The 13039-nt window shown below is 57.7% G+C and overlaps 1 protein-coding gene across 1 annotated transcript; it reads right to left on the reverse strand.

Annotated features, from left to right (window-relative positions):
• Positions 1–308: 308 nt before the first annotated feature.
• Positions 309–12825, reverse strand: SNTB2 (syntrophin beta 2). Its single transcript, XM_058155561.1, has 7 exons — positions 12217–12825; positions 6980–7199; positions 5747–5957; positions 5285–5427; positions 4155–4345; positions 3469–3653; positions 309–3143 (listed from the first exon to the last, which is right to left on the reverse strand). The coding sequence occupies exons 1-7, from the start codon at positions 12704–12706 to the stop codon at positions 3051–3053; spliced, it is 1533 nt and encodes a 510-aa protein (XP_058011544.1). The 5' UTR covers positions 12707–12825; the 3' UTR covers positions 309–3050.
• Between the last annotated feature and the right edge of the window lie 214 nt (positions 12826–13039).

The following is a 13039-nucleotide window of genomic DNA, read 5'->3' on the forward strand; positions in this document are numbered from 1 at the left end:
GCAGAGGGTCCGCCGCTACAGCCCTTCCCGCTTCTTCGGGGAGAAGGAACCCCCCCTCCCTCCAGCAACCAGGGCCGGCCTGCCTTCCTTTCATGGCCGGAGGGACCCGGGCTCCGTCCTACGCGGGGAGTAGGGAGGTCCCCGATCCCCCTGGTTCTGCGCCTGCAATGCGCTCTGCCCCGTTGGCGGGGAGGGAGGGGGGGCATCTCTCCCCTTCCCCCTCTCCCCATTTTCTCACTCGCTCCCAATTTATAGCTGGGGGTTAAAGTTCTTATCCCCACCCAAAGACACAAAGCAGCAGTCAAGGCTAAAACTAATAATACTTTATTATACACCTGCCCTTCATCGCCTTTCATTGTAATGTACAATGCGATACAGTGGAGAATAACTCGGGCCAGGAGCACCCAGGTTTCCCGCAGAGCCCAACGAGAATTTCTCTGCTGGCGAAGATCAGATATGGTCCAAATATCGCCTCTTTAAGAACCTGGAGACCCCCCAGAATTGCATTTAAAATCATTGGAAAAGCAAGTCATTGTATAAATACCACATACGAAGAATAAAAAAATAAAGCTGGTTGTACATTTAAGATTTGATTGTGACAGCATCTGTTGCAATACTCCACATTAGATTATAACAAACAGGATAGCCACACAGACATACGGCTTTGCACAGCATTAACACAGACGCTTACTTGTAGTGATTTCTGTGCAAAATTTCAAGACCTCTTTGGCACTTTGGGCCTCTTAACGGTTATGTTTGCCCTATCTGTAAACTCCCAACATCTGGCAGAAGGTGGGAAACTGCAGCCAATCGCTGTTGCGTCATAAAACAAAGGGATCCGCTTGGCGAGAGGCGCCACCCTGGTTCAGTAATTAATGAATTAAAGTCTTTCCCTGGCCTAACAAACATTAGCAAGAAGCAAGCCCTGAAATCCATTCTTGCCTCCCACCTCAAATTCTCCACCAATGGAGCTTCGTCCCCCACTCCAGCTTTATGCTCCACATCAATTTGGGGTCTAAACTCTCAGTGCAGCGGCCTCCTGTCTCGTTGCAACATCATCCTTCGGCTGAAAAACGACCTGGAGTTGCTAGGAAAAGTGCTATGGTAAAAAAGGGTGAGAACATGACAGTCAAGCTGCACTTCCTCACCTGTATTTTTAAATGTTTGTCTCAATTTGGTAATAACAGTTCATCATTGTGATATAAAAGCACCATTTGAAAACCTAATGCCAGCCAGATTTTGTCCCTCAATGCCATACATTCATATCCACCCCTTCCAGGCAGGGGCCCTTTTCTGAAACATGAATGGGAGCCTGGCCAGTGGACACGAGCAGGACACGAGTGGACACGAGCAGGCTGCAATTCCTTCAGCCCTCTCTGCCTAAGGGCAGACGGAAGGAAGGAAGGGAAGCTGCTTACACCCAACTGAAGGTGACTGGGAAAAGGCATTCTCTTCAGAAAGTGACTCCAGCACCACTGAATATTGGCTTTTAATGCAGAAAAGGGCCAGGAACAAGCCTTGAGGTTTCTCTGAAGTCCAAATTCCAGCCCTAACAGAGCAGCCAGACACCCAGGGCGAGGGCCAGACTGCCAGCCTTCCCCCTTCCGCTTTAAGGGCCCAAATCCTTCACAGGAGGGGTCAGGAAGCCTTCTGCCTCCTCCCTCCTTCACCTGAGCCAAGAGGCTCTCTGACCTGCTCAGGGATCTAAAAGGATGGAGGCTCAAAGGTCAGAGGAGAGGGTTGTTCCCTTTCCAGCTGATGGCCAAGATCCATTCCAGACTGCAGATACCAGGGAAAACTGAGGCAGCAGCCTCTGGCTCTACTCCTAGGCCCCCATGGCAAGATCTCTGCCTGGCCCTCCTTGCAAAACCCAAGGAGGCGGCCTGACACCCAGCCACCCACCCTCCACCTTACTTGAATGGTGCAGGTGGGCTCCTCTCTGGCAAGCAGCCCCTCCCTCCCATCCCCCCCACTGGAGCTAGAACAGGGGGCATCCCACAGGCTACTCCCTCCTCTGGGCTCTCTGCTTCCCTGAGACAAGAACCAGGGCACCACTCAAGGTTGACAATTTCATTTCTTTCCTCAGGAGAGCAAGAAACACTGAGTGCCTCCTTTGCCTTCCACTGGTGATGTTGAGGAGATTACTCAACTGTTGTTATCAAGAGACCAAATTCCTTTTGTTGCAGAAGGACAACAGGGTCCCTCTGGGTCAGAGGGGAAAGGAGGGTCTATTTTGTGGCTAGTGTGGTCTCCTTACTGACTCTGCATTAGCAGATGCTGAGTATTTTTGGAATCGCCCTTTAGGAATTGCGGATACATTCACTCAAGCTGGGGGAAGTTCTGCAGAGGAAGATAAATCGTAAAAATTGTGATTCAGGCTTGGATGCTCTAGTATAATGATCAGTGTCAAAATGGGGAAGGGAGCAAGTCATCTCCCTTTGTAGTAAGAGGGACGGGCTCTGCATAGCTAGCCGGAGAGGCTCAAAGAAAGCTACTCAATTTCCCTGCGCTGGTTTCTGAAGCAGACTTTTTCTCATGCTGAAAAGAATCTCTTAATCCAAGGTGCTTCTTTTACTGGCTCTCGAACTAAAACTCGTATTGGAGGGGGGAACACAGCCTTTGGGGGCCCTTCTGATTTGGAACCCAGCAGTCAACTGAACAGCAGCCCCCAGCCTCGCCCAGACCCCCCCCTCCCGCAGCAGCACATGACTCGGGCACGTCAGCGGCAAGCCGGGCACACACAAGGCACCACTTTGCTTGTTCTGGGAGGAAGTTTCCTTTCTCTTCCCGGCCACCACTAAAAGGCACATCTGGTAAGTGGAACAGAACGATGGCTTCACACGATCCAACCAGGGAATTGCTCCTTCTACGGCTCCCGCCTGGCCTGCCTTGACCAGGCAAAGGGTTTAAGGCTGCAGCCTCCCCAGAGCCCTTCAGAAGGGGAGGGACGGGACCATTCCAAGTCCAGGCAAGGCACTGAGGCTGGCAGATGGGAGCTTCCCAAGCCCAGAAACCACATGTGGCAGCTGAAGTGGTGGTGGCGGCTGGGGCTAGGCCAGGAGGCCCAGGCGGGTCACTTTGGCTGAAAGGAAGGTGTGCAGGACGAAGACGAGGGGTTTGGGGCAAGAGTGCAGCTCCAGGGCCTATGGAGGAGAACACAGGAGGGAGAGAAGGTCACCGCATGCCATTTCAAAGGCCAGCATCCGCCCCTTTGTCCCACACAAAACTGAAGTCACGGCGCAGGTGCAGCCAAACCTCTAAGCTCAGGTGGCTTTCTGATTATGAGTGGCAGCCATTTTTAATGCACCATTTCTGTGGCCGTTTTCTTCTCCCTCGGGTGTCAGAGCAACAGGCCTTCCTCCTTTATTCTCCAGTGGAATTGCAGGGACTTGCCTAAATCCACAGTCCCTCGAGGCAAATGTTGCCAGACGATGACTCTCCCCCTACCACTCTCAACCAGCCACTCACCAGTTCCCCCTCTGGGCCGCCAAAGTCCAAGTACAGGTTTCGGACCCCATCGTCAGCAGACATCTTCAGCTTCTCAAAAGGGTATCGGAGGAGGATGCCGGTAGAACCAGCTCCCTCGCTGGACACGGTGAAGCCGTTTTCATAGTGGATCGTGAGTCGAACATCCTGGCTGTTCCAGACGCAGCCTAGGCCGAAAGACACAAAGCAGAGCCTCCATGGTCAGGAGGAGACGAGGGGAGGGCCACCCCATGGGTCAACCGGGCCCAGACTTGCTTTGCCCATCTCCAGCCTGCCTCTTCTTGTCCAGGGCTGGTCCCCACCTTCTGTCCTTCAAACCCGGGGGGAGTGGGGGACGACGACTGGCGATGCCTGATCTGCCCGAGAGCCAAGCTGCTCAGCCTGGGCGACACGGCCACATGAAGGGAGCAGGTTTTGCCTCCGATGGCCGGGTGAAAGAGCCTTGGAGGCTGGGACTCGCTCACCTGCCTTAGGTTGCCAACTCCTCAAGGCAGGAACTCCCACCCCACTGTCTGCTCCCATGGTTCTTGCTGCCAAGGACACCAACACTGTAGCTGGTGGGCATAATCTCTCCCCCCCCCCCGTTTGCTAGACTGACCACCTGGGCTTCCTCCAGGACTTCAGGAGGGGAGGGGCCACAGTCCTCAGGCTGGGCAGCCAGGCCCTACCTACGGAGACCTCCTTGACGAGCTCTGCAGCGGCGTGGCAGCCTTGCACCAGGGTCCTGGTCCAGGTGGAGAGGTCGCGGTGGGTCTCCACACGAAAAACATGCATCTCGATGCCCTGGCGAGAGCCGGATCGCGTGGCAAAGCTGAGGTCTGATCCCAGGCAGGGCGACCTGCAGCCTGAATGCACCAGCCTGAGTGGGGGATAAAAGAGCAGCAGTTGCAAGCTGGGGGTGACTTGCTCTGAACAAATAAGCCCCCCCCCCCCGAGACTGCAGAAATGCGGGGGGGGGTTCTTTCCCTATTACAGAGACTCTGCCTCAAGCCCACCCCCACTGCACCCTGTTCTCCCCACCAAAGGTCAGGAAAAAAACCCAGCTGGGGGAGTGGACAGGCCACAGAGCAGCACCCTACGAGCAGGCGAATTCCTTTGGACACTGGGGAGGCAACCTGAGGGTGTCTCTGCCAGCCACCCCACCCCTCCCTTGGAGCCCCCTGCTGATCCCCTGCAGCAGAAGCCTGTGGGGGGAGGCCTGACAGCTCACTTCTCCACCCCCTCCCCTGCACACAGGAACGGGTGCCAATTTCCTCTTGCACAGGCCAAGTACAAAGGCTGGAGCCAAAGCAAAGGGAGGAGCGAGTACAGCCCTTTTCTCCTTGACAGCTTTGTGTGTGGGGGGGGAAGGCAGGCAAGGATGCCCAACAAGACTTTTCTGCCAGAATTGGCAGCCAATCCCCCCCACCCCCGGCAGCTCTGCTTCACCTAAGGCACTGGCACAGAGGGAACAGCTGCCAGCGGCTTTTCTGGTTGCAGGAAGCAACCTGGGACTTTCCTGCCCCCGGAACAAAACTTCAAAAATGAACGGAGGGAGAAACTTCCCAGCAGGCATTGCAGGAGGCGATGGCAGGGGGCTCCAGAAGGCAAGACCACCCTGGGACTTCATAAGAACTGAATGCCCTGCTGGATCAGAGCCCCAGACCCAGAAGCGGCTGCTCTCCCAGAGGCAGGCAGCCCCACTGTCCAGGAGGCAGCCGACCCCCAGCACTCGCAGGAAGGACTCCCTCCCCCTCCTCTACCGGAAGGCCTTGTGCATGGCCTGAGCCTGGAGACCCTCTTCCTCAGGTTCCCCCACCTGGTGGCCACCAGTGGGTAGCTGTGGCAGGGGAAGGCCCAGGCATCCCTTGTCCAGGGCACAGAGTCAAAGAGCAGCAGGTCCTTCTCAGTCACAGCCAAAAGGACCGGCCGCCAATGCTGCCGCCCGCCATCGAGTCTGGCCTGCAGGAAGCCAAGAGAGACGAAAAGGAGGGCTCAGGCGTTTATGGGGAAGCTGGGCCCCAGGGCTAGCGAGAGGTCACGTACAGGGGCCCAGGGCAGGAGGATCACCCTTGTGGGAGAGCTGCTTACAGACAAGGATCAGAAGCAAATTCAGATAAGGGGAACCCCCCCCCCCCCACACACATTCACCCCATCTTTGAGTTGCCAGTAGTCGGGGGAGGGGCTTCAGCGCCCTCCAGCCACATCACTTCCCTCCCCTCCCTCTGGCTGCAAGCCAGAGAAAAGCTAGGCCTATCAAGGAACCAGGCAAGGGGCTCACCTGCTCGGCCAGCCAGGCGATCTGCTTGACCTCCCTGCTGCTGCCTGGCGCATGGCTGGCCCCCAGCATGGCATTGAGCTCAGCCAGGACCTGTGGGAGGAGGGCCGTGATGTTGGTGTGGATTGCCATGAACCACGAATGCGCTGTGGCCGTGTCCTTGCAGCGAAGAATCAGGGTGTTGCGGCTGTCGGGCGAGTGCAGTTCAATCAGCCTGCAGAGAGAAGGTAGAGCTGCTGAGGTGGGGATCCTCTGATCTTCTGGGTCCCTTTTGGCCCCTCCAGCTTTTCTTAGGGGCCAAGTGTGGCGCCCTCCCTTAGTGGCAGCAGGGCTACCTCTACAGGAGGACACACCACTCGCTCCCTGCCCTGGCTCCTTCAGGGCTGGCAGAAGGCGGCTTAGAAGTGCCACTGAACCAGCAGAGGGCCGGGTTGCTTTAGGGGTGGCCAGGTTTGCAAAACCCATTTGGGTTTGGGCGCTGGCAGGGGGGCCCCCCCAACCCCCACTCCTGAATTCTCAGGAGCGGCCATAGGGACTGAAACGCAACGCTGGAAGGAGCAGAGGAAACAGGGATGCCTGGCACTGCCTCCTCCAACCTACCTGCCTGCCTGCCTGGGGCCAAAAGCTCCTCCCCCACCCAGCCCGCAGGGCTGCATCCTGTGGACGCCCAAAGCAAACACTGCTCCACATCCAGTGGAGAATGGTCAGGGTATCTTGCAAGGCAGATGAACAGCCTGCGACACTCGCGCTTGCTCCCTCCCCCCACTCCAGGAAGCCTTTGGGCTGATGGCCAGGGAAAGAGGGGCCTCCTCCAGTGTTGGCACCTGAACGGGCATCCATCACTCCAGCTCTCCGCCAGACTCTGCTACCACCCCAAAACAGCCTTTGGTGCTGCGGTTCCCCTCCCTGATGCGATGCTACAGCTACCAGGGCCTCCCAGGGCCTTTCCGCGGAAGCGGCAGGCCCAGGTGCAGGTGGCACAACATGCCTGGGCCTGTGTCCAGAGTGTGTGCTGCCAGAGGCCATCCGTTCCAGAACAACAAGGGGAAGGGGCACAGAAAGACATTGGATTTTGGTCCGTCCCCCCAGAGAGAGGCTGCAGGGCTGCAACCTTGAAAGGATGGGGGGGGGGGAGGTTGTTTCTAGCTGCACCTGGAAGTCAGCCCAGGCTGCTAGTCCTCATGTAAGGAGACAACTGCTGCCCTGCAACATCTTCTGCTTGCCCACCCCTCTGACCTGTTCTCCAGGTCCGGCATGCTCAGATTCCTGGCAGCGTAGCACATCTTCAAGGGGATGACTTTGCGGTCCTGAGGGGGGCTCTGGTGCTTTGGGGAGCCAGACTCCTCGCTGAGGCTGAGGCTGAGGCTGGGCGACTGCGGAAATGCCCCATCCCACGGCAGGTCGGACACCAGCGACGGCTTCTTGATGTACGGAGTGGCCTCCCGCATGTACTTCACTAAGAGGAGGCCGAGAAGGAGGGGCTGAGCGTTTCCCAGGAGTGGCCATCCTGACGTTCGGGGCTCCTCTCAGTGGGCTGAACCCGGGAAGGTCATTTGGGCAGAAAGCTGCCCCATGGCACCCAGATTTATTATTTATTTATTTATTTATTCATATTTTTATACCGCCCTATCTCCCTAGGGACTCAGGGCGGTGTACAGCCATATAAAAACACATAAATATACAAAGTAAAACATTCATCTAAAAAACTTACTATATCGGCCAAATAATTAAAATAGACATATAAATAATAAAACCCAGTTTAAAACCAAATCTAAAATTTAAGCATTTAAAAATTTAAAAAACTTAAAAATCTAGTCCAGCCCTGCGCAAATGAATAAGTGTGTCTTAAGCTCGCGGCGGAAGGTCCGAAGGTCGGGAAGTTGACGAAGTCCTGGGGGGAGCTCGTTCCAGAGGGTGGGAGCCCCCACAGAAAAGGCCCTTCCCCTGGGTGTCGCCAGTCGGCACGGCCTGGCCGACGGCACCCTGAGGAGTCCCTCCCTGTGAGAGCGCACGGGCCGGTGGGAGGCAATCGGTGGCAGTAGACGGTCCCGTAAGTAACTCGGCCCTATGCCATGGAGCCATGGAGATCAAGGATCTACCTGCTCTCTCCCCCTGGATTTGCCTTAAAGACCTCAAACCCACCCACCCCGCCCCCCTGGGAGCTGCCAGCCAAAGGAAGGGCAAGCGGTGACATCAAGGAAGGCTCAGAGCGTTTTGTCAAGATGGATTCTTGCAAGACGGCCTCCTGCCTTTCTCATTGCCTTTCTCACTCAGCCTCCTGCCTTTCTCATTGCCTGTCTCATTCCACTCCTTTCTCTTTGCTCTCTGCCTGCAGCCACTCCCAGGCCGAGGGGCCATTTCACCGCCACAATCCCCTGATGGGGACCTATCACCATGCTCAGCACAAAGGCAACTGGGAGTGAGCGAGAATTCCGGATGCCCCCCTGAAAAGCATGGCAGGCAAAGGCCTGGTGCTCTACACCAGAGGAAGGCTCTCCCACAGCACTGCTCAATAGCCCAGCTCCCCATTTCTGAGCTGCTTAATGCTGCCCACTCTGCCAGGCAGCAGCAGCAGCAGCAGCAAAGAGGTGTGGGGAGGCCAACTGTTCTTGTTCTGGGGCAGTTCCCGACTTGCCTGGCAGCCCCACTCAAGGTGCTGGTTCAGGGATCAGCTCTGCACCCTGATGCCCTCCAGAGAGGATTAGTGCAGCCAGGCTTCTAATCCCACTCTGCAAGGACAGTTGGCACCCGCAAGACATCTTGGCTCCAGCAAGGAAAAGCTGCAGGGAAGTTCTCCTTGCCCCCAGGGTGCAGAGACAGCAGTGGGTGATTTCTGGGGCAGTCACCCCCAGCAAAGATGCAGCTACTACAGGAGACCTTTGGTCTGATTGCAAATGGCTCACGATCTGGGTTAGCCGTTGTTCTGTCTACTTGCTTGGCTAATTGAGCTCTTGGTCAGAAGCCATGCAAAGAATCAATGCCAAAAGGAGAGTGCAAATCTGGATCAATTATCTGCCAACAGAGGCAGTGGATAAGCACGTGCCCCTGCTTGCAAAGGAGAAACGTGCCTGCCAGCCACAAAAATCTCCAGCAGGTGCTAAACAAAACCTTAAGAAAACTCTCAAAATCCCACTAAGCGTTCAGCCTTTAGGAAGATCAGCTGATGGAACAGCAGTCCTAGAGTGGTGAAGAAGTCATTTCTAAACAAATACGAACCACCTTTCCCTTTTAGCAGAAAATAAAATCTTAATGACCTAAGCAAATAATTTTTCTGCTGGGCTGCTCTTCCCAGAAGGATCTCCCTGTCCCAGATGGGCGCTTGGGCCTCCTGATGAGGACCGAGCCAAGGGTATGTGCAGAGAGGAAGCAGCTGGCATGGGGACACCAGGAAAGGGCATCCAGCGCCAGCCGCTTGCTTTCTCATCCGCCTCCGGTTGAAGCAGGGCCAGGGGAAATGCCGTCTCCATTTCCCCAGGCAAATCCCGGCCTCTGCATTCCTGGGATCAGCTTGCCTTTGGGGGCTGGCAGCTTATACCCAGACACATTGCAGCCCTAGAAGGCAGGGAGGCCAACCGAACTTTCGAAGCCCTTTGTTTAAACTTAACTCTCCTGAGCAGCCTTGCCAGGCACAGGGCCCTCACCATCCCCAGGGAGGTCTGAAGCAATGGCAGGTTGAAAAGATAAAGGAACACATAAAAAATAAAGCAGCTTTGGTCTGGAAGGACCAAAGGGCTTGCCCAACAGTAAGACCACCCCCCAAGTCACCAATGAGGCAAGAGCAGAGCAGATGTTTACAGCTGTTTTCCAACCAAGGCACCTGCAGAAGTGGCAGCACTGTCTGAGCCCGGTCAGCTGGGTGCACCCTTGACAGGGGCTGGGGGGCCGCCTGTGCACCAATGCTGCCTAGTGCCCAACCTGTCCTGTGGGGCTCCAGGCTTGCGCAAAGGAGGGCAGAGGGGAGGGTCAGAGCCTCATACACAGCTGCTTCAGTGGTCCAGAGGGAGCCGTCCGGCCAAGCAGGGGGACACTTTGTGGGGCTCAGACTCACGCACACCCCGGCCTCTCTATAGAGCCAGGGGCTCCAAGAGGACCAGGTGGGAGGGGGAGGTGAACGGAGCAGCGTTCCTTCTGCAGAGTGGAAAAAGGCCCCTCCTAGGAGGCTGGCTCAGTAGAAGAGGAGCTCCACAGCTGGCTACCAGATGTTCGCTCTCCAGTATTCCCGTCCATAAAACTTCCCTACCCTCCTTTGCCCAGGAAGCCTTCACTCCTCTCCAGCCAGCTCCAAGAACAGCAGCCAGCCGATGACTCAAGCGCTGGGAAGAATAAATCCGAGAAAGTCACCTTCTTTGCAAGAGCAAAAGTGTTTTATTCAGCAGCAGCAGCCCCCCCCCCCCAAAAACCCCTTGGACTGAAAGGCAGGAGAGAGGAGGGGCTTAAAGAATCCTGTGGAAGAATAGAAACGTTTAGGCCCCCTGGAGAAAATGCTTGGGCCAGGATGGCTGCCCACGAGGAACCAAGGCAACTAACTCCAAAAGACGACTCAACCCGGACAGAGCCCCAGTTCGAAAAGGCTCAGAGGACGGCCAGGTGGTCTCAGGCTGCCTTTGGCTTCCCTGCAAAGCCCTCAAATGCCACCCAAATTCTTAGTCACTTGAGGAATGTTCAAAGGACCTTCGCTTGCAACAACAGGCCACGGCAGCCCTGAAGGCCGCTCCATCCGCTCCCATGAAAACTGAGCCCAGGTGGCCTCAGCCCTCATTATTCTCCAGCGTGGATGCAGCCGAGGAAGAGCCACTGCTCAGAAAGAGGGAAGCTTTCCGGAAGTTTTCACAACCTTTTGCATTCTGCATAGTGGAGGTGGGGGGGAGAGAGAGAGGAAATCACAGCCCTGCCCGCCGCCCCTAAAAACACACCCTGCTCCAAGTCCATAGCTGCCGCAAAGAGGTCAAAGCCGGAGGGAGGGAGGGGCAGCTGCTGCCAGGTGGGACCTTCCAGCTGCCCACAAGGCCCCCTCCCATCACTCTTCTCATCACCCTCCCTTCAGGGGGTGCCGCATTTCCATCTGTTTTCCCATCCAGAGACATTTACTGTGCATAGGAACTAGGAGAAAAAGGTGTGAGCCAAACGGGCTCTGGGGAGATCCTGGGGAGATTGAGCCCAGCTATAGGCAGTGCAGGAAATGGGGAGACTTAGGGAAAAGCCTGGCCAACTGAGGGGCCGGTGTGCAGGGGGCCCCTTGGTGCTTCACTTGTCAACTCCCAAAGATCAGCAAAGACTAAGCCCAGCCTTTTACCTCAGGGCAATGAAGGGCAGTTTGGGTGCCCTTTAAAGTCCCCGCTATTACAAGCACTTTTGCAGACACCCCACAAAGGTGCGATTGGCATCAGCCAATAAGGAAGAGCCTCACTTTCCTTTCTATTACTGGACTGATGAAGATTTGGGGGGTGGGGGAATAGTTCTTATCCAAGAGAGGCTGAGAAAGGCAGGCTGTGTCACTTCCGAAATCCACTCTCCAGGATTGCTATTCTTTGCTCTCACCCCAAAAGGGCCATCCCTGGGCACCCAAACTTCGCTTCGCCTGCTCCTAGGCTGGGAGTTACAGCAGGAAGGCCATCCACTCACCCCCACCTGCACAAGAGACACACTTTGGCCAAGAAGAGAGCAAAGCTCCAATTAAACATTGCCACCCCCCAGACAAAGAACGTACAAGAGCTGGAAAGCAACAGATGTGCATGGCAGCAGCCCCACCAACCCCTTGCCTGGCCTGGCGGCACAGGTGTCTTCCACAGGCTTCATCCGGTATTCCCAGGTGAGGAGCCCCACCTCTTAATGGCTGAAGCTGAACATCAATTAAAGATAGGCCGAAGAGCATGACAGGTGCTAAGGTGGCCCACCTGCAGGTCTCGGCCTAGCCCTCTCTACTTTCCAGGGGCCCTCAGATGACAGGACAGACCCCCTAATACAGGGAGCCGTTCCCGCCAGAAAAGGCCGCCTGGCAGCCCGGAGTTTGAGGGGACCGGCTGCCTTCTGCAACGGCCGGAGCCGAGCGCGACGAGCCCAGGGCTGCCCGATGCGCCCGCTGACCATCAGATCTCCGACTCCGCAGCCTGTTGCGGGCAAGCTAATCGGCCTTCTTAATGGAGGGGGCTGGAAGGCTGGCCTAAGACGCTCGGCTGCCCTTCCGGGCACCTGGCACAAACCGGGCCAAGAAGTGGGCAATTCCGGCTTGCAAAGCACCTCCGCCGTTTCCCCACTTCTTCTGCTGCCGGCATTGCATGAGCGGCGCCCGTTAAGGGCAACCGGCTACCGAGACTTTGGAAAGGGGGCTGCACTCGCTCGCCCCCCGCCCTCTGCCCAGGAGCCCCCGGTCCAAGCGGCTCCCAGGTAGCCGCCTCCCCGCAGCCCCAGACCTGCCGGCCGGGGAGGGTTCTGTGGCCGCCGCCCCCGGGGCGCATGCAGAGCGTGGCGCTTACCTTCCAGCAGGACCTCCCGGCCGGCCCGCTTGAGCGCCTGCACGGCCTGGTCGTGGGTGGCGTCGCGGAGGTCCAGGCCGTTGACGGCCAGGATGGCGTCGCCCAGGTGCAGCGCCCCGCAGCGCTCGGCCGCCAGCCCCGGGAAGATGCGCGAGATGAGCACCGGCATGCGGTTCTCGCGCCCGCCCTTGATGCTGATGCCCAGCCCGCCCGCCTCCGCCTTCACCACCCGCACGCGCCGCAGCCCGGCCGGGGGGGAGCCCGGCGCCGAGCCTCGCGGCGGGGAGGGTGGCCAGGGGGCTCCGGCGCCTCGCTCGGGAGAGGCGGAGGGCGAGGCGGAGGCGGCGCCGTTGGGCAGCCCGTTGCGCGGCTCCGGCTCAGAGCTCAAGGCCAGCGCCTCCCCGCTCAGCTCGGCCAGCGCCCGCACCCAGCGCTCCCGCAGCAGCACCTCCACCAGCCCGGCCTTGCGGGCGCGCGTCCACACCGCCATGCCCGCCGAGACGCCGCCACTGGGCGGGCGGGGCCTCTTGCAGGCGCGGGAGGAGGGGGAGACGGCTAGCCCCGCCCGGCCGCAGGTTCGTGCCAAGGGCAGCGCGTCACGTGAGCCGCACGAGGGGGAGGCTGCCGGGACCACCACCCTCCCGGGAGCGGCGCGGGACTCGGCCTGTCCCTGCAGCCTTTCGCTAAAAGGGCAGCCCGTGGCGTCCCCGGCTGATGGGAAGGATGGCCCTTATCTGGCCGAGGAAGGCGCCGCTTCCGTGCCCCAAGTGACCCTACAGGCTTCGGGGGGGGGGATCGGAAGCCGCGCTCCCCACCGGCATCG

The sequence above is a fragment of the Ahaetulla prasina genome, chromosome 12 (genome assembly GCF_028640845.1).
Source record: "Ahaetulla prasina isolate Xishuangbanna chromosome 12, ASM2864084v1, whole genome shotgun sequence".
Lineage (NCBI taxonomy): Eukaryota > Metazoa > Chordata > Lepidosauria > Squamata > Colubridae > Ahaetulla > Ahaetulla prasina.